Source organism: Geospiza fortis, unplaced genomic scaffold, assembly GCF_000277835.1.
Source record: "Geospiza fortis unplaced genomic scaffold, GeoFor_1.0 scaffold130, whole genome shotgun sequence".
Lineage (NCBI taxonomy): Eukaryota > Metazoa > Chordata > Aves > Passeriformes > Thraupidae > Geospiza > Geospiza fortis.
In genome coordinates this window covers 6,484,826-6,504,756 of record NW_005054300.1, presented here as the reverse complement: position 1 = coordinate 6,504,756, position 19,931 = coordinate 6,484,826, and the positions used below count along the sequence as shown (strand labels likewise).

The 19,931-nt window shown below is 46.9% G+C and overlaps 2 protein-coding genes across 2 annotated transcripts in view; both read left to right on the top strand.

The window, feature by feature from the left end:
• Positions 1-16,560, top strand: part of ENTPD1 (ectonucleoside triphosphate diphosphohydrolase 1) — a 22,341-nt gene extending 5,781 nt beyond the window's left edge. Inside the window, exons 2-10 of the mRNA XM_031063588.1 lie at positions 5,947-6,080; positions 6,460-6,577; positions 7,768-7,918; positions 8,747-8,906; positions 9,541-9,777; positions 10,247-10,507; positions 11,501-11,620; positions 11,802-11,939; positions 12,075-16,560. Of these exons, the coding sequence (XP_030919448.1) occupies positions 5,967-6,080; positions 6,460-6,577; positions 7,768-7,918; positions 8,747-8,906; positions 9,541-9,777; positions 10,247-10,507; positions 11,501-11,620; positions 11,802-11,939; positions 12,075-12,281 (1,506 nt within the window). The 5' untranslated portion in view covers positions 5,947-5,966 and the 3' untranslated portion in view covers positions 12,282-16,560. The remainder of the gene's footprint in view (positions 1-5,946; positions 6,081-6,459; positions 6,578-7,767; positions 7,919-8,746; positions 8,907-9,540; positions 9,778-10,246; positions 10,508-11,500; positions 11,621-11,801; positions 11,940-12,074) is intronic.
• A 3,076-nt stretch (positions 16,561-19,636) lies between these two features.
• CPN1 (carboxypeptidase N subunit 1) overlaps positions 19,637-19,931 on the top strand; it is a 12,119-nt gene continuing 11,824 nt past the window's right edge. Inside the window, exon 1 of the mRNA XM_031062570.1 lies at positions 19,637-19,718. Coding sequence (XP_030918430.1) covers positions 19,673-19,718 — 46 coding nt within the window. The 5' untranslated portion in view covers positions 19,637-19,672. The remainder of the gene's footprint in view (positions 19,719-19,931) is intronic.

Here is a 19,931-nt window from a genome sequence, read left to right as displayed (position 1 = left end):
CCCTGTGTCTTGTGCAATTTCTCAGGGCTGTATCCCAGCCACAACACTAAAAGCAGCAAAAGGATGAGGAATTCCCACACCAAGCAGTGCTGCACACATGGATAGCACCCAGCAGGGTGGCTGCCATGGCTGAATTATGTCTGAACAAAACCTGGGGCTTCGTTGGGCAAAGGAGGGAGCACCTTTGTACAACTGCATCTGTATCCCACGGGGAGAGCACATGCACTGCATTGGCTTTGCTGACAGCATAACTTATGAGTGCATTGTCCCCTTTTTGCTGATCCCCCTCCTTCTGAACCAAGGAAACGGAACTGGGAGAAAATCCAGGAGCCACCCTCATCCTGAGGCAGGATTGGCTACACCAGTGCTGGCAGACAGAAATGTCATTTGTCTGAAGACAATTAATGAGCCTTCTTTACTCTTCTTTTTTTGCAAACTTGACAATTCAATTCCTTCAATCTTTCCTCATAGGTCAAGCTTTTAGGCTTGTGATCTTTCTTGCTCTCTTCTGGAGTTTCTCCAAGTGGTCAACATCTTTCCTGAAAGGCAGTGTCCAAAACTGGTCATAGAACCTCACAGGAGGATTTACCAGCTTTAGATGGAGGCAAAGATTACTATAAACTGCTGTAGCTGCAATAACGTTTTCTCTGGAAAAGCTACTTAACAGATTGCTCACCACCCTGTCCTTGGGTGATGGCTCTTCCCTAAATGTCATATTTGCTCTTGTCCTTAAGTGAGTTAGATGTTTTCACCAGGCTCTCACCTATTTGTCAAATTTATTTTCAGTTCCAGCCCTAGGTATCAGTGTGCTTTGCTCCCAGCTTGGTGCTGTCTCAGATACAGGCACACTCTGTGTCTTCCAGCTCAACGAATGCACAGGTATGTGTGCACATGGCACAGTTCAAGCTGCCAAGCTGTATAGCCCAAATTCATAGGACTCTGTGGGTTTTGAGACATGTAGGGATGCATGATTTCAGTATCAAATATATCTGAGAGACAGCATCCAAAAAACTCATTATACTGTTTGGATTATCAGTTTCACTGACACTTCCGTGTTTGTACTTCAGCACTTACAAGTATTTCATCTGGAAAAATATAACCCAGTAAATGTGTATTTATAATTCTACATAGCACTACAAGGAGGGGCAGAGATCACACCAGTATTTAGGCCACAGTCTTTACCATATGAATTATTAAAACTTGGAGCAGAGTCTCCCACACTGTTCCATGTAACAGTTGTAAAAAGTGATGTACAAGCCTGATCTGGAGCTTGAATTCTATAAATTCTATAAAGCCCCTTAAACCAAAGCCATTGACTTACTGTATATGCACTTGTATGTAAATTCTAAGCCAAACCTGAGCCTCTTGACAGCCTAAGAAAAGGCTTTTCTAATATGCTGGCCTGAAACAGGTGGTTTACATTACTTTGCAGCAAAGTCTTCCTAGGTAACTTGGATACAAGCATGTTGAAATGAAAAAGGCAGATGAAGAATGAGTAAGAAGTCAGTTGGGGACAGGGAAAATTTCATAAAAGGGTTGATAAATGAAGCAGTGTGGGTCTTCTGAGTGTTTATGCACTCAGATTTTTGGTTATGGTGAGTGAAGACAGGAGGGTAATGTGCATCAAACCCTGAACCCTGCAAGTTCAGCAACCTCACAGAGTAATCAGTGAGACAATTTCAGGCAATTCAGCCTGTAAAACTTCGTTACTACTGAAATCTCATTTTCACTCACCAGGAGGATGATGGGTGTGTCTCCTCTCCACGTTGAACAGCAGCACTGACTGCTCCCATGCCCTTCCCCTACCATCACTGCCAGCAGAACTCCACAGACACAAACTCCTGCAGTTAGAAAATGTGCACAGGCTGCATCACCAGAGCCCCTCTCTCCTGGGTGGGTTTGCTGAGTTCGCATGAGAGGTTCTGGGCTGACTTAGCACAGCCTGTGCTGCAGGATGACCATGTTTCTGAAGTAGTACTCACTTCATTTAGGCTGGGACTGTATCATCCCTTGTGTTCACTGCTGTGCAAGGCCAGTCTCCTTGCAGCTCTGGTCAGAATGCTCCATAAAAATATAAGCAAGTAATTCTACATGCAGAGAAGTGATGCAGGACTCCTCAGTTAGACAATGCTGGGAAAGACAAAAATCCAGAAAGGATCATTTCTTACAAATTGACTGAGAATAAATTCTCTTAGGACTGGACATTTCAGAAGTTGTGAGATAGAAGTGGGAGAAAGGCAGAGAGAACAGACTGACAATAAATAAATTAAGGCTGAAAATGGGAACGTTTCTGACCACAGAGAGAAGAGCTGAGAGGATAAAGGTGATAGTGGGAACTGTCTCTGTCAGTGTGGAACTTGTGCAGTGGAAAGGAGATGGCCTTGCAGTACAAATTCTTGTGATCCCTCCTGTAACAGACTGAGCATGAACATCCAAGTGAAAATCAAACATCAGCTTTACCTGTTGTGCAAAGTCAGAGCTTACAAAAACATTTGTATTTATTAGAGATGATGGGTCACAGTGAGAACCAAGCATGGCTTTGGTCTATGTTCAGCATCTTTTCTGCTTGACATTCCTAATGTCACTCCTTAAACAAGCCTTAGTCTCTGCTTATTGCACGTCTAAAAGCAGCTGGTTGCCCGATTCCTTTTAACTTATGTTAGTAAGTCTTGTTTGGTGAGAAGGGAGTTGAGGGTGGGCAGCCTTGGCTGTGAGTGACATCTCCTGGCATGCAGAGGTGCTGTTGATTTAGTGTAGTTTGGCCAGAGGGGCCATTTCCTATTTGTCTTGAGCTCTGGAAGACACAAGAGTCAAATCTGCTTCCTTGCCTTCACACAGAGCTGCCTCCCACGCTGGTGTGGTCCTTCCTGGTTATTCACTAAGAGCGACAGGGTTTCCACAGCAAAATTGCTGCCACCTGCAGTGACTGACAACATCCTCCCAGTTCTCTGTCTTGGAGACAGAAAGGATGTTAGATCTGTTCATGTTTTGGGGCCATCACTGGATGGAACCAGTGGTAGCCCCTACAAAAAAGCAAAGAGACCAAAACTGGAAACAGACAGAGATGCCTGAGCAGCTGGGCTGTGCTCCAGCATCTGGAGAGTGCTCAGTGCCCGTGCAGCCGGGCAGGGCTCCAGCATCAAGCAGCTCTGAGCTCTAAGAGGAGAAAAGCAGCATCATTTCTATGCCTCCTTATGGCCCTGTGGGATGTTTTAGTCACTGCACACAGTGGGCAGTGTGAGAGAAAGAGTAGAGATCTGTCTCTGCTGGGATTCTGACTGGGCACGGGGACAGAAGATCATATCTGCTTAATCTTTAGCTGAGGAAAACTGCTAGTGGAAGGAAAACCCTGGGGCCTGGCAATCAGTCAAGTACTGCTCCACTTGGTGGACACTGGGGAGTGTTTGCATGGCATTCAGCAGTGAGAATGTGAAACTCTAAGGAGCTGGAGGAAGCTGGAATAGCTTAATTGTTTCGTCCCTGCAGAACCTGCAATTACACCTAGAGCTGATGCAGGTAACCAAGTGCACAGAAAAGGGAACTAATTGAAATACCTTACCTTTCTGAACAAACAGCAAGTGAATTTTAACTACATTGAATTCTTTAGATAGATTTGCAGTGTTGGTTTTTGTTTGGATTTTTAAAAATAAGTTTGTCTTTTTTAAATAAGTCTGTCAAGTATTCAAGTCTGTACACTTTGAGTGCTCTTTGGAAGGTTATTACTTTGTTACATTACCTTCTGGATTATGCTTAGCACCTTGTACCTTTTCTTGTATGAATCATTTCAATGAAGTGCTTCTCGGTAGCATTAGAGTTCACAGAGATGGATGGTGTGGTATGGGATACAGCAATGAAGTCACTATATACAAACCCCAGAGTCCTGAAAAGTGCTCATGATACTGAACTAAAATTCAGGCAAAAGTCATATTCAGGGTTAAGAAAATAACATGCCTTGGCAAAAAAATTACTGATCTCAGGCCACAGGTGGGATGCAGACAATTATCATTATGTCTCTGCCTTCGGACAAGGGCTTTCTAGTTCATAATTGGGATGATCCATTACAGTGAGAACAGTGCTCCTGCTTTGCTGCCAATGCTGCCACTTTCAGAGCATGGCTGCTGAAAAGATACAGCAGTCTGACAATACCCATCACAACAGGAAATCTGAAAATCTTAGAACTTGTGCAAAGTCATATGTCCTTCATTCCTATGACTGCAAACACGTAACAAATTTGTTCATGGCTGCCTCTGGGCAAGATCTCAGAGGAACGGTGGCAACAAATCTGTGGATGTGCTGTGCAACTGTCAGCAGCAGTTTCAGTTTTCAGGCACGCTAACTTCATATCTATACTGTGCAGCTAATTTTAATTATAGCATCTGCTTTAATTCGTTTTTCTAGGGTTAAAATAGTTTTTGTTCAACAGACATGCTCAGTGCTACCATAACCTGAGCCAACTACTCTCTCCAATGAGAAGGAAGGTCTCCCAGCTGTCATGCTCTGCTGTTTCTAATCACTTCAAGCCCTGAGTTCTGGGCGTTTTTGAATAGAGTTGGATAAAATACATTCTTACTTCCTACTGTCTGGTATGTGCACTAGGTTATTTTTTTAAGCTGCATTCTTGGAAATATTGGCAAGCATGCTGGCCCTCTAATAGGCACTCACAAAATGCGAGCTTTACAAGCTTCCAAATTTCACAGTTAACCTCAGCAGATTTACACAGAGAGAGCACAGAGCTCCAGGCATTCCCAATGGGCCAGTGTTGCATTCCCAATGGGCCTGTCTGAGGCATCTTCAAAGCAAGCCCCACTGGCACTTTTAGGTTCCATTTTCTCTAAGGTAAGAAGATGTTATTTGTCTGTGGTTAGAAATTTCTAGAGGTTTGTTGCTTCTTTTCACTTGGGCTAACTTCTGAGAATAACTTGAGGATTTAGGGTCATTTGTAAGGTCAGGTAACACTGTATAGTTCTGGAACCTGAGACTGCCTCTCAGAGCAGTTAGAAGCTGACCCAGTTCAGAACTTGAATGCTTTTCATATTTGCATGCATGATATGAAGTGCCAGGATGGATTTGGCACATTAATGTGGATCTGGAGGTCTGGAGACCTCTGGAACACAAATTCTGGTGCAGATCAGGTTCTCTCAGAGCATGATAATAGTTGATGTGGTTGCCTGTACCAAGGTATTGCCATCCTGAATGACTGTAATGTACTTCTAAACATCTCCTGGAGTGTTTGTGTAAAAGGAGAAGAGAAACAATTTCCCATGCGAGTCAGATGATCAGTGCTTTTGAGTCTGAAGCATCACTGTTGGTAGAAATGGTTTTCATGTTATAGTGGGAGCACATATGTCCCCTGGAGTTATTTGTTTTAAATGTTGACTTTACATCAAAGCTATAAATCTGGAAATTATGCTGATATCCTTTCTAGAGTTCCATGTAGGCAGATGGTATTTTATTAAACAGTTGAAAAATTGGCCAGGTCTAAGTTGTGAAATGAGGTTTTGACTGTGGGATACATGAAGGACTATCCAAAGCAGAAAAATGTGAAAGACAGCATCATGCTAGCCACTAACAAGTGCAACTATATGTATTTTGGTTCTGAAAGCTCAGATGACATATTGGTTGTGAATTATTTTCATCAGCCATAAGTGGCCTTTTTTACAGAATTCTATTGCTAACCATGTATAGTAAACCACAAAAATCTTAATCTGTTAGATAGGTTATCCCAAATATGCCTGTAACATTTAAGGAATTAGAGTGGTACAAGTTCTGCAAAGTGTGTGATTTGTCATACTGTGCCAATTCTGCAAACACAGGCCATTCATAACCTCGTGGGCAAAGGCAGATATTCATAGGGAAAAAGGACTACAGGAACATGCCAAAAGACATGCCTTTGGGGTGTGAGGAAGGATGGGCTACTGGGATACTAACATCCTTCTCCTGCTCTAGTCACAGGTACCAAACCAAAGATGTCCTCAACAAGAACGATTCTACTCATCCTGGGATTCCTCTCCACTTTGGCTGTAATTGCTTTAATTGCTGTAGCAGTGACCCAAAACCAGCCACTTCCGAAGAATATTAAGGTATTACAAGCTGGTACCCTTAGAGGAAAACAGCATGGGGGTTTAGGTGTCCATAGTGCTCACAGACATGTTGCTGCCCTTGCTGGCTCTGGCTAACCTCTTTTTCTGGCTCCATGCACCTCAACATCTTTTTTTACATCTTTGTGGGAAAACCAGTTACAGCTTCACAGGGAATCATCTCTTAAGTCACCAGTCCCAGCTTCGCGGTTTCTCTTCTCCTGTTTCCTTTGCCGCGAGCTTTGCACTGAAGCTCTGCTGAGAGAAGCAAGGGCACACACAGTCCCACAGCTGCCAGACAGAGGGGCTGTGTGTGCCTGGTCCTCAGGGGAGGCCAGCACACAGTGCCTCAGGTGTGACGTGGGCTCTGCTCTGCCCGCAGTATGGGATCGTGCTGGATGCGGGATCGTCGCACACCAACCTCTACGTGTACGAGTGGCCAGCAGAGAAGGAGAACGACACCGGGGTGGTGAAGCAGGTGGAGGTGTGTAAAGTTGAAGGTAAGAGGAGAAAAAGGAGCTGGGGAAGGGGCATGGGATGAAGAAGAGATAATGTAATAAAAGGGTGAGGGAGGAGAAATCTAGAGGAAGAGGCCAATAGTAGAAACAGTGTTACACCTATGAGATAATGCATCTCACTGGTTCCCATAGAGAGCTGTTTGTGCCTGACCTTCCTGGGGAAAAAAATGCATCCACTTTTTCCCTTGTTTTCGGGATGCTTGGAATTAATTGCTTTTTGGAAAGAACTACACCAAAGAATGTACTTAAATAAAATGTCTGCATGCACTCTTGCTAAAGTGCTGATGAAAGCAATGAGAGGAGAGAGCATGGTTTGCTCTTTTTCAAGGCTTCTGTGCAAGCTTGTGGCTCACGGTTGCTCAACTTGTGCGTGTCATGGTGCTTTTTTAATTCTATTTAATTGCTGTGTAGATACTGTATGGTTTAGGAAGGCATAAATGAAGCCCAGGGGTGCACATAACAAGGAACAGCACAGACCATCATGGATTGCTGCATTCTGAGATGCTGTTAGACCTGCCTGGGGCCTTTTCAGGCCTCTGCAGTGCAGGAGAGAGCCCTACTGCTATGAAGCTGCTGCGATAGCTGCTCAGTGCTGCAGCATCCCACGTCACGAGCAGCACACTGAGCATACAGCAAGCTGGAGCAAATGGGGCTTCACTGCTGCCATGCAGGCACTGGTCCTGGGGCAGAACCAGGGGACACATGGCAGAGAGGGACAATGATTTTTTCCTTGGGTTATCATGAGACACAATAGCTGCAGAACACCCAGTGTTGTAGTGTGAGCAGAAAGTACACAAACAAATGACAGCATCTGCCCCCAGAGGAGCCAGCATGGAAGGGTCAGGGATTTTCAGGCACAGATCCAGGGTACACCCAGGCAGACTCAGAGAAGAGACTGCAGATGTTCAGGGCATGCTAAAGAAATGGCTTGTCTCAGCCCTCGTTGCTAGTTCATAGCCTGCCTTGCAGAGAAAGGGTGGCAGATGCTGGGCACTGTGACCACCCACTATGTGCATTGGGCTTAGCTGGTGCTGTAGGATTTCTAAAGCTCCTCAGAAATGGGATGGTTGAATCCAATTCTGCTGCCTGTGATACAGTTTGGCACACCCGCTCATGACAGCATTCTGGCATTATGCTTGGAGTCTGAACTATAAACTATAAACTTCTTACAGGCCCTGGGATCTCAGGTTACTCCCATGCCACAGAGAAGGCAGGTCCCTCTCTGGCACAGTGCCTACAACAAGCAAAAGAGGTGATTCCCTCAGCACAGCACAAAGAGACACCCGTCTACCTCGGAGCAACTGCTGGCATGCGGCTTCTCAGGTACTGCAGGGCTTGTCCCCTTCTCCTGAAGCACTGCACCTGGGACCACTGTGGATGTGCAGTGGGGGCCTCTGGGGGACAGTCCTTGGACACACTGCCAGCTCACACCGCCCCCAGATAGCCTCCTCTGCTGCTGATCTCTCTGAGCCCCAAGTCCCCTGGACTTCTCCATTGCTTCCCCACTCACTCCATCCCTCCATCATCTCCTGCATCCACATGCAGCACAGAGACACCAGGAGATCAGCAGTGCCCAGGCTGATGCCCTGACATCCCCATAATAAGGGGATGCTCAAACATCTCCATAGTCTGGTATTAGGCCCAGATTTTTGAGCCCAAATATGTTGCTACGCCCCACAGACGGCCATCAGAGGCTAAGGTAATTTTATAATCACAACCTCCTTCAATTTGTGATTTTCAGGAGGGTGACCCAGACCTCTCCTGGCTAGGACAGGGAACTGATCTTTGGTATATATTGCCTGGGAAATCTTCCTGGGGATATCTACTGGATTTCTTCTCTAATGAAACAGTAAAGAGGTGACAGTAAAGAGGAGTCTCCACAGTGCAATTCCTGTCAGAATACATGCTACAGAACAAGGGCTCTGGTCTGTGCTCCAAGTACCTACCCCTCCCAGCTGCAGGGTCTGTAAGTGTCAGAGTTGGTGGCAGCTGTGCTGTCAAGGTGTGACAGAGATGACCATGGATGACCCACACAAATGACCGACCTCTGATCATTGACCCTTGGTGGGGAGTTGCAGCCTGCCTGCTCAGAATGAAGCACATAGAGAGCTGTCAGCCAGAGTTACTCCATCCTTTCTTCTGTTCATCCAGGTTGCAGAATGAAAGTGCAGCAGACAAAGTCTTGTCCTCAGTAGGAAACACACTACGCTCAGCTCCCTTCAACTTCCAGGGTGCCAGAATCATCACTGGTCAGGAAGAAGGAGCCTATGGATGGATCACCATTAACTACCTTCTGGGCAATTTCAAGCAGGTAGTTTATCTATAGCAAGACATTTGAATGATTGGCTTGCAGCACTTTGTAAGTCCTGCCTTGCAAGAAGGTGTCACAGACACTCTCTTCCCTTGTAAGCCATTTACCAGGGATCAGGAAGCTGCACATCTTGCCTCAGCAGTTGCTGTGAGTACATCCTGATACTTAGTGGTATCAGGATGCACCACTATAATTAGGCTTCAAGCACTGAAATAAAACACCAGCATCTTCAATCATTTTGCTTGGGTACAGCATCCTTTTCATTTCCTGATCTAAAATACTTCTGTTTCTGAAAAGTTTGACTATGGTTCTTTCCTGTTGAGCTTATAAATGTTCTGAGAGCTGAAACAGTAAGTGGACTGTTTTTTCTCATAACAATAGTATTAGATTTCATATTCTTTGCCCTCCTGCAAACACTTGGACATTATCCATCTTCTGTATTTACAAACTTGCATTTTTCTTATATCTTGTTCCAGCTCTCATCTCATGCCCCCTCCAGGACTTCCCATGTTTCCTGTGTTCTGTGCTTCTGCTTCTCTCCTCATAGTTCTTTCTCTTTTTTTTTATTTCTCCAAAATAAATCTTCTCCATGCCCAATATATCTGGTTTACTTTGATTATTTTTCTTCCCCAAGTCTGGCTGGAAAAAGCTTCTACACTCCCTGAAATCCTTAAGTGAGACATCAGGAGCACTAGACCTTGGAGGAGCCTCCACACAGATTACCTTTGAATCAAAGGACCTCACTTCTGAGTCCCCAGAGAACCAGCTCTACTTCCGTCTCTACGGCAAGGATTACCAAGTGTACACCCACAGCTTTCTCTGCTATGGGAAGGATCAGGCTCTGCAGCAGAAACTGGCCAGGGATCTACAGGCAAGTACATCTACATCTGTAATTGAACAATCCTGGACTCTCCCAGCTTTGGGATACTGGTGCTGTAAAAGTTGCTGTGTCCCAGCTCACCTCTTAGTCTGGATTAGGGAAATGTCATTGTTCTCCATACAAACTACCAATTTGAGATGCCTTGATTCTTGGGCATGGGGTAGCAAGAGAACTGCATTTAACTGAAGTACTCAGGGGAGGTGACATTTTACCATCTCTGAGAAACCCAAATCAACAGCTTCACAAACTGTGACTTAAAATAATTTACCCAGGTCCTACAGGGAGGCTGTGGCAGTACCCACATCTTCCCCTGTGCAGCCAGTGCCTTAAGCCATCCTTATCCCTTTGATGTGATGTGTGCACCTGGATGTGATGTACTGTGCCACCCTTCCTTGTGGCTCTTTCCCAGGGTGTTATTCTAGAGCAAAGTGTAACAGTTTGGATTGATTTTTACTTTCAGACCGTGGAGAACAGCAATCTATTCGACCCATGCTTTCACAAGGGTTATGAGAGGACTATAAATATTAGTGACTTCTTCAAAAACCCTTGCACATCAGACAAGAAAAAGCAATTACCTTTCAGCCAGCTGTACATAAAGGGAGAGGGGGACTATCAGAAGTGCCGAGAAAGCATCCAGAAACTCTTCAACAAAAGCAATTGTCCTTACTCCAGTTGCTCCTTCAATGGGATATACCTACCTCCATTACAAGGGGATTTTGGGGTGAGTCTTCACTCATTCTTCAACTATCTGTGATCCAGAATGTCAGACGAGCAGAAATTCAGAGTAATGCTAGAGCACATTCTTCATGACTGAGGCAGGAAATCATTTACAAGATGGCTTTTTGGACATGTAACTACGAAAGCAGTGCTGCACTTGCTGTGAGGACAGACATGCTAAGAGCTACCCCAGTAAATACTGGCCTACCAGCACTGCACTGCTCCCATTCTAACCCATCTCCTTGGGCTGCTGTGTTTACTCACTTTTTAAGCAGTCCAGCACCAGAGGCAGGAGAGCCTGCTGTAGGCAGGAACACTGCTCCTGCAAACGTTGTCTCCTGAGGGCAGAGGTGCCACCAGACCTGAAATTCACCCAGCAGTGTCTGAGTGCTACCAGTGAAACCAGTCAGCTCACCTATCTGCTTCCCAGACATGATGAGGAGACAGTGCACACTCTGAACACACATTATGCGTGACACCATGCTGACCATCACTCCTAGAGCTGCAAAGAGCTGCTCAGTGATTGTGAGGCTTTCCAGGGAACTGCTAGTACAATCTTGCCCTGTTCCTAAGCTGCCTCCTACCTATCAGCTACTGGTCATGGTCAGAGATGGGGTTTGTGGACCTTGGATTATATGATGGGGCTCTGTACAATCCTTTCAGACCTTCACCTCTGCTTTTTGTGGTGATACTCGTTGCGCACTCATTTCATTCAGTTGCCAAAATGGGATCATGGTTGTGATGGCAATCAGCATTCACTGTGTGCCACTGGCACACATAAAGCAGAGAGCTCACAGAAGTTCTTCAGGATATTATAATTCCTACCTCCATCTCTCAGCAGCTCTGAGCCATATCCCTCAAAATGACATCACTCTTGAAAACATTCCTGCTCTTGTGTGTGTGATTTTTCTTCTTATATTTCTCTATCTATAAACAAACTCATTTTCTTTTGTGGGATTTGTGGCTTAGTCAGATTAAAAAAATCTTTCTCCTTCAGGCTTTTTCTGCTTTCTATTTTGTGATGAACTTTTTGAACCTGACCAGTGAACCAAACCCCCTTGCCCTGAACAAAGTGATCAGCACCATTGAGAGCTTCTGTGCCCAGCCTTGGCAAGAGGTGAGCCATGCTTGTTGCAGTAGACTGGGGCTGCTGATACTTTTCTGTGGGATAAATGCCTGGGATTAATTTCCAGAGCAAGATGGGGAAGATCCCCCCAGCACCTGCAGTGGATGCTCAGGCACAAGCTGAAGCAGTGGGAAGGTGCATTTAACAGTCTGGTGATTGCCTCCTTCCCTAGGTGAAGACAGCATATCACCACATCAAAGAAAAGTACCTGAGTGAATATTGCTTCTCTGGAGCCTACATCCTCTCTCTCCTGGAAAATGGCTATGGGTTCACTGAAGACAACTGGCAAATGATCCACTTCCTTGGAAAGGTGTGTTTCATGGTGGGGAGGGCTCTACCCCAGCAGTTCTCTGCAGCCTCTGCCACACAGCCTGGCCCTGAGGTGCCACTGCTCAGGCAATGCCCTAGGCAGCCTCCCAGCACTGATTCTGCTCTTCTGTTTCAGATTGGCAGCAGTGATGCAGGTTGGACCCTGGGCTACATGCTGAACCTGACCAACATGATCCCTGCAGAGCAGCCAGCCGGGCCCCCTCTCTCCCACGGCAGCTACGTGGGGCTGATGGTGCTGTGCTCCCTTGTGCTGGTGTCTGTGCTCCTGTTTGCCTGGCTTCTCTTCCACAAGCCCAAGTGCCTGCAGAAGGGGATTGTTTAGGAAGAACCTGAAGGCGAGAGGAGCCATGTCATCCTGGCTGCTCAGGGCTAGGAGACCCCAGCAGAGCAGGCTGTACTGCAGAGTCCCTCTCACTGAAGCTTCTGACTGTACAACAAGGGCATTTATTTCTTCTGAATCACACTTGCACTGACAGATGTTGGGACATCAGGCTCGCCACCTTCTCTGCCAAGGACAGACAAGCTCGTGTCCCCTCCTTGAGTGGGTCGTACTTTCATTCAAGGAAACTTTGCTGCTTGTTGGTTTCTGCCTTGTGCACAGCATTATAAAGAGAAAAGTGGCAGAAATCTTTGGGAGCCAGTGCTCCTGCAAGGGTTATCTCAGGGTCACACATCCCACTGAGCTCTTGGGAGCTGTCACACACAGGGTGATCCTGCTCCTTCTCCACTGAAGCTGTTCCCAGGAGCCCTTTCTGCACCAGCACGCCTCTGCTGCCCTCCCTGCGCCCTGAGCTCTAGCAGCCCTACAGCTGGGTACAGCCCTTGCACCTGGCTGGCCCCTGAAGGTGGGTCAGGCTCCCAAATGCCACTCTGGGAAAAGAAGGGATGAGGATGAAGAAACTGAGCATGCTCGTGGTCATCAGCCCTTAGCTGGGCTCTGTCTGCTGTCAGCTCCTTTTGCAGGTGGCAAAATGCCTTTTCCCCACGTCTTCCTGATGTTGTTGCTGGACCAAAGCTGGCTCACTGTTGCACTGAGCCATTCCCGTGTCCCTAAGGTACATCAAGCCACAAGTTCCCAACCAGGCATTGCTGCTTTTTGTAGGAAGAGCTTGTATTGGCCCAGGTTCCTTGGCCAATAGCGACTGTCTGTGCCTGCAGGGACCCTGGTGTGATCAGTGTGCCCTTGGGTATAACCCACTAAAGCAATCCAGGGTCACTGTGCTGATAACACAGCAGCCTCCAATCTAGGGAAAGTGTTTATTAGTTAATGTTCCTGTAGGCAGCTGGCAGCATTTAACCAGCATGAGAACGCACAGATTGAACCACGCTTTCCACCAGCAAAATTAGTGAAGATTTGCCTTTCCTCATAGCACAGGCTTATCCTATGGCCACAAGACCCAGGGCTTGTGAGTGCACATATTGCAGCCCACACAACTAGGACGATGCCCCTGATTGAGTCTATGAATCACTTTCTCCCATTTTTCTGTTTCTTGGTCCAAAAAAAAGAGAGGTAAGTCAGAAATCCATTTTTTTAAAAACACTCAGAAACCACTGGTGCCTGTCTACCTCCCACAAAATCTCAGAAATCTCTTCTCCTAAGGACCTGTAAATGTGGAGGCAAAAAGGAAGCAGATATTGTAGAGAGGAAGGCATAGCAAAGACCTCTTTCCCCAAGGAGAGGTGCAGGCAGTGTGGAGGGGGTCAGGATGTGCAACCCCAACAATGCCTTCTGCTTCAGGCAAGCACAGACATAGAGCTCTCCCAGTCTGTCCCTCTGCATAGTCCAGGCTGGAAAATGTCACCCAGTTATTTCTACTTCATGCCTGGAAGTAGAAGCCCTAAAATATTGAAGGACCTAAAGGTAAGGGAAAAATCTACCCTGTCCTAAGATCTTTGGGCAGATCATTGTTCTTCTGAAAACCTGTGTCTTATATTTGCTCTGAATTAGGTGGCTTCAGCTTCTGTTGGATCTTGTTCTGCCCATTTCCAAAAGACTGAGTAACTCTGCTATTAAAATCCCTTTTTCTTTGGTGGTGCTTGCAAGTTGTCATTATATCATATTAAATAGATTGGTTTTCAATCTGTAAAGTGGTCTCTGCTGACCTCACTTGCAGCTCTTGACTCCACTTCTTTTAAAAGTTGTACATCTTTCTGAAACTTGGACACCAAAGTTTTCAGCAGGTAGTTGAGTCACTAATAGTGTATATATCTGGTTTTGATCTATGCTTTATGTTATCCATTCATATATCTCTGGTCCAGGTCTGTTCACTTAAGAGAAAGTTTTCAGGCTTTCGAGTCCAGCAGGACTATTGCAACTTGGTCTTTTTTCCCAGTCATGGCATTTCAGAACAGCCTTTGTCTCACATCCTACATCACTGTCTCTCAATACGAGCCATTTTTCCTCCTGTGTGGCTCCACTGAAACACATATTATTCAAAGAATATTGCCCCAAGCAGATTATCCACTTCAATCTGCAAATGACCTTTCACCAGCAGTGAGTCCACTGACCAGTTTCTGTTTATCTGCAAATACACTCTGATGTCAGAATTCAGCTAGGGATGCAGCCTTCCTTCTGTTGTTTGCAGCAAAGATAGGTAGATGAGAGATGAGCAGCAGGTTTTGGCTGGCAGGCATGCAGGAGAAACATGTGGTCTTCTTCTGCCCAGACAGCCTCATGTGCAGCACAGCCCATCACATGCCACCTTCCTTGCATACGGAGCCCCTGTAGCCGAGCAGAGCCCTGGAGAAGCCCCCCAGGTGAGCTGGTGCATCCGTCCTTCCCGTGAACAGCATGGAAACCTGCAGAGGGGCCCTTCCTCTCCTGAGACCTCCTGCTCAGCTGTGCCCGTGATGAGAACTAGCAGATCCATTAGGACATGTCAGAAACTGATGCAAAAACTTCATGTGGAAGTTGATGTGGAAAGAAAGCTTGTTCCAGTCTGCTCTTCTTGTCCATGCTAAAGATTTATGTCAAAGGAAAATGTCAAATATCTGGGAGAAGAGCTTTTACAATGTTTTGTATCTTCATTGCAAGTCCCATAGTATTAATACTGTTAGCTCCTGATTCTGGAGCCAGGTGAGCAGACATCTCCACTTGCTCCTGCTGTCTTAATTATCTCACTTTTTGGTTTGAGTTTTGGGTTTTTTTAAGCTTTAAATATGACTTGAATGCAACCAAAAGGGCCTGAACTAAGATAAATGCAAAATATGTTACAATATTTTTAAACCTTATGACTTTTAGACCCCATTCATAAATCAATCTCTCCAGGATAAGAACTTCTGAGGTGACAACATGCCAGTTGAGCAACCTGAGGCTTCAGGAATCAGTTGACTGAAGGCATCCTGTCAGAGTGAAACCATTGCATGTCACTGCCTGGTAGTGAACATTCACAGAACAGCCTATGATTGTTTTCTCTACATTTCTCCTGTTATTGTAGGACTTTTTTTATGGAGGCCACTCAATATCTTTGGTCAAAGAGCTCAAGTTTATGAACATTAATTTATTTGCTTCTGTGTTTCATCTGATCCAGCTGTATTCAACTCAAATATGTGCTCCAGAGCCACCCAACATGTACATGAAGACCATTAATGATAGTGGAGGGACTTTCCAAATATGCCAGTAATAATGTATCATTTCTCTTGTTAATACAGTTGATCTGCCTCATTGATAATTATCTGTGCCTTATTTCTAATTTGATCGCTTCTGGCTTTAATTTCTAGACACTTCCTGCTTTACCATTTTGATTTTCCTGGGTAAAGCAGCTTTTAACATCACATGTTTGGTCTATCACATATTTACTCACTATTCAGCTCTGCTGCACTGCCAAGACTCCAGACCTTGGTCTCTCCTGAAGAGACGCCTCTCCTGGGCTGAGATGTGCCGCAGCAAGGTGGGATGAATGTCTCTGATTTAGGTTCAAATGTTGGTTGGTCCATTTTTGGGGAGGTTCCTCGCAGAGGGGAGCTTTGCAGGGTGCAAGAGCAGCCTGGTCTCACTGGGACTGATGACCTCTGTGAGCTCTGCCATATTCAGCTGAGTGTCAAGCGTGGGCACAGCTATTGGAACTTCTCAGAAGAGAGAGCCCAGGTACCTGCAGCACCCTCACCTCTTGCAGGAAAACTGCTCCCCACCACAAGCTCTAAGTACCTTAGATAAAGTTGCCTCTCCTCTGTGTACAGGCTACAGCAGATTTCTCCAGCCCTACAGCAAAGTACAGTGGGGCCTCCACTTGGAAGAAAGCTCTCAGAAGTGGGGCCATCACCTCTGCACTGGAAGGCTGATTTGAAGTGTTGGCGCTGGCCAGGGCTTTCCAGCTTCTCCCAGAGCAGTTCTGGGCGGATGTGTGCCCCTTCATTCTCCACCCCAATTCTTCCCATGCTCTGTGCCAGGCAGGATGTGCAGGCTCTGCAGGGCTGCCAGCTTTGTCACAGGCTCAACAGCCTGTTCAGGAGGGACTGGGGAGAGCACACTGAGGACAGCAGTCCCTGCCACCCAGGCCATGTGTTTTCTTTCCATGGCCCAACCCTGAAGAAATGGATCTTTGTTTTGATGTACACACAAGCCTCTGTATGCTTATCATAATAAAGACTTCTGAACTGACGCCAGAAAAGTTTTCATGCTGTTTTCCAGAAGATGAGAGTTTGCCAGTAGTGGAATGGAGCTTCTGGCACTAAACATGGAAAAGTCCTGAGATGTGATTTCCTCTCTTGCCAGTTCCCTGATGCTCTCCTAGGTCAGCTCTGAAGATCCCAGTGGATGGGTAGCATCCCCTCCTGGTAGAGAAATGCACTGTGGTCTTTCCCAGGCTCTGGGCACCTCACACAGGTTGCCTCACTCCTGGGAAGGCTGTTAGTGCCCAAACCACATCTTTCTTTGCCTTAGCTTCATCCTGACTTCCTCAAAGCAGTTTGCTCTCCCAAGAACTGTGAACTGGACAGAAGCAGTCCTCTGTTCTCATTTTCCTTCTCCCTCCCCAGGCAGCCCCACTGGCATCATGCTGGCACTGCAGCCCACCTTTCCACCCCCCTAACAGGTGAAGGACAGTGGGCCTGTGCCCCTGGCTCACAGGGCTGCGCGTCTCCGTGTGCAGCCACAGCCACAGCTCTGCCAAGGCAAACAATGCTTCTCACAGTTGTTATTTTTCTTTCAGCAAGAACTCCCCACAGTTTGCTGATTCTTATGGCTATTAGCTTGAACTTTCCTCAAATTTTCCAATCTTCCTCTGTTAACAATATGGCCAGAACTAAAGTGAACCCATCAGATGCAGTCTTTCCATGGTCAGTTCCAGCAGAATCAGCTCCTTGCTGACTGTGCCCATCAGCAATGCAAAGGTGGGGAGAATGGGCTTGCATTCACATTCCTCTCACTCTCACCACAGTGGCACAGAGCATTCCTTCTTCCCTTCCTTCTCCCACTGCCTCAAGGTCTCTCCATTTTTGCACATCTGGGTGGGGGGTGGGGGAGTGTATGATCCATCCCAGATGTATTAGCTGTATTTTCCAAATGAAGTTTTTATTTACTTCCTTCACTGTTTCTAAGTCCTAACATCTTCTATTGTTTGTTTCTGCTTTCATCAGTGTTTTCAAACATGTCCAGATTTATTATTGTCATTTTCCTAGAATGTGTAAAGGCCATGCTAGGTCAGATCAAACAGGCAGGGCATTGGCACTCGTCTCCAGCTGTGTGGTGAGCGAGGATTTAGAGGGATAGTTAGGCAAACAGCATAATCCTTTTCTTCTACACATCAGGGGTTTAGGAAATTTGTGATCAAATGATTACTTCAAGATCTGATAACTCTGACTCTGTTCTCTGTGAATTCATCTTATCCTCTTTTGCACTCATTTAACTTTCAGCTTTGATGATGTAATTTCAGGGTGTCTTTTGTGCAAAACTCTTTCCTTTTGTATGCTTTAAACCTGCTGCCTGATGACAGGCTGCCTCCATCCCTATGCTATGGATAACACTGACTAACTCTCCAGACCTAGTAGTGTGTGAGATGTGTTCTCCACCCACGTGAGATTTTGCCCATGGGCTCCTTTTTAGGCTCTAATGCTCTGGCATTTCTTTTTTTACTGTTGTTTCTCATATCAGTCTTGCTTGCCTCCATAGCAAAGTGAGAGTTTTCCTCATGTGTCCCTTGGCAGCACTGCAGTTCCAACTCTGCCGCTACTGTCCCAGGCTACTGAAAGGAGCCTAGGAAGGGAAAGGGGAGGGTGAAACTGGCCAAACATGGGGCTTGCACTATTTTACTATAGCCCTGCCTAGCACTCTCTGGCTGCCAAGTAACACTGGGTAGTGCTGGAAACCTGCCCATGACTCTTTCACATGGCCTTCATTGCTGAAGCCTGGGGAAAGAGCAGCTCCACGGGAACCCAGCAGCCCTGGGAGCAGGGATATGAAGGAGGTGAAGGCATTTCCCACTGCTGTTGTGGGCTGCCAGCTCTGCAAAATACCACCAGACACGTCTTGCTGTAGAGACAAGAACTGTCCTACCATACCCATGCTCTCCATGCCACAGCTTCAGCTACTTTGCCTTGGTTTCTGGCATGTGCTGGCAGCACTGACTCTTGTTGGCTAGCCGCGTTGCTCTCAGACTGGCTGACAAGCAGGGATGGGGAGGATGGGGCTTACCTAGGAGAAAGTATCAATATGGTTACTGCTATCTCTATGTATCTGTAATATTTTTCTTTTTCTGTTCATGTCTTCAAAAGGGTATTTTTTCAAAAACAGGGGTTAAGAGGGAACTGTGCAGGTGGGGCAGAAGACCAAGAAGGCAGAGGATCAAGGAGAGAATGACCACTATGATGGTGCTGGGGCAGAAGAATGCTGGATATGGTAAAGTCACAAGCAGGCAATCCATGTGCCTTGACCACCAGCCTGTACTGTTTGCATCAGAGGCTATCAACAGCAGCTAGAGGCTATAAACAGGGACCCTTGGTTTTACCAGTGCTCTTGCTGGAAAACTGAGGTAGAAAGACAGCAGCCCATGCAGATGTGGAGAACAGATAGGAAAGCACTGGCAAAGAAGCAAGCCTTGACACAGAAATTAGAGCAATGCAGCACAGATCCACCTCAAGGCTGAAGGGAAAGCAAATGTTTGGCATGGCACTGAGTATCCTGGGCAGCCCATTACTAGTGGCCAGAGGAACTCCTCTCTAGCATGGCCCAGATATAGCAGAATAGCATGCTCATGTTACCAAAGGGAGCCTTTCTCTTGGCCCGTCCAGCCGTGATGGTAAATTTTTCAGCTGTTTGTGTCAGGGCTGTCCTAGTAAATACCTCTGTCAGAGCCACTAGGCTGCTGGAGTTTTAGCCTTGTGGGGCAAGACTGCAAAGCAAGGCTGCCTCTGGCAGTGGGCAGAGAGCAGGGACCATGAAGTGTCTGCTGCCCACTGGGATAAGCATGGCAGAGGGATAGAGAGGAACCAGCTTCCCCTATATCCAGAAACAGTTTGTAATCCTTTGTTAGCAGACAGCAGGCCATTTTCATTGTCTATATGCAGTTAAGCAATGTCCTCCTGCCCAACGCCTGTCAGAGCTCTTTCTCGTGCCCCCTCCCAGAGCAGGGCGGGGTGATAGCAGACTGCTCGAGCGGAGCTCTCCGTGATGGTTCCTGCTCAGCAGACAACTCCTGCATCACATCCCACTCTGCTCTTCCCTCCCCCTGCACCGTCCCAGCTCGGCAGTTCGGGCAGCCAGCTGTGGCAAGGGCCATGCAGTCCCTGCCTCTGTTTATCCCGGGAGCAATGGCATCGCCGGGTGAGCAGGGCCGGGCAGAGGGGCCGACTGACCCGCGGCGGTGCCTCCTCAGTTTCCCCGGGAGATGGGGCAGGAGAGGAGGCGCGGAGCCGGGACCGGGCTGCGGGGAGGAGCGGTGGGAGTTGCCCGCGCCGGGCAGAGCTGCGGGGATCGTGCGGGCAGCGAGGCCGCCCGGCGCTGTCCCCATCCCCATCCCCCTGGGCTCCTGCCCCA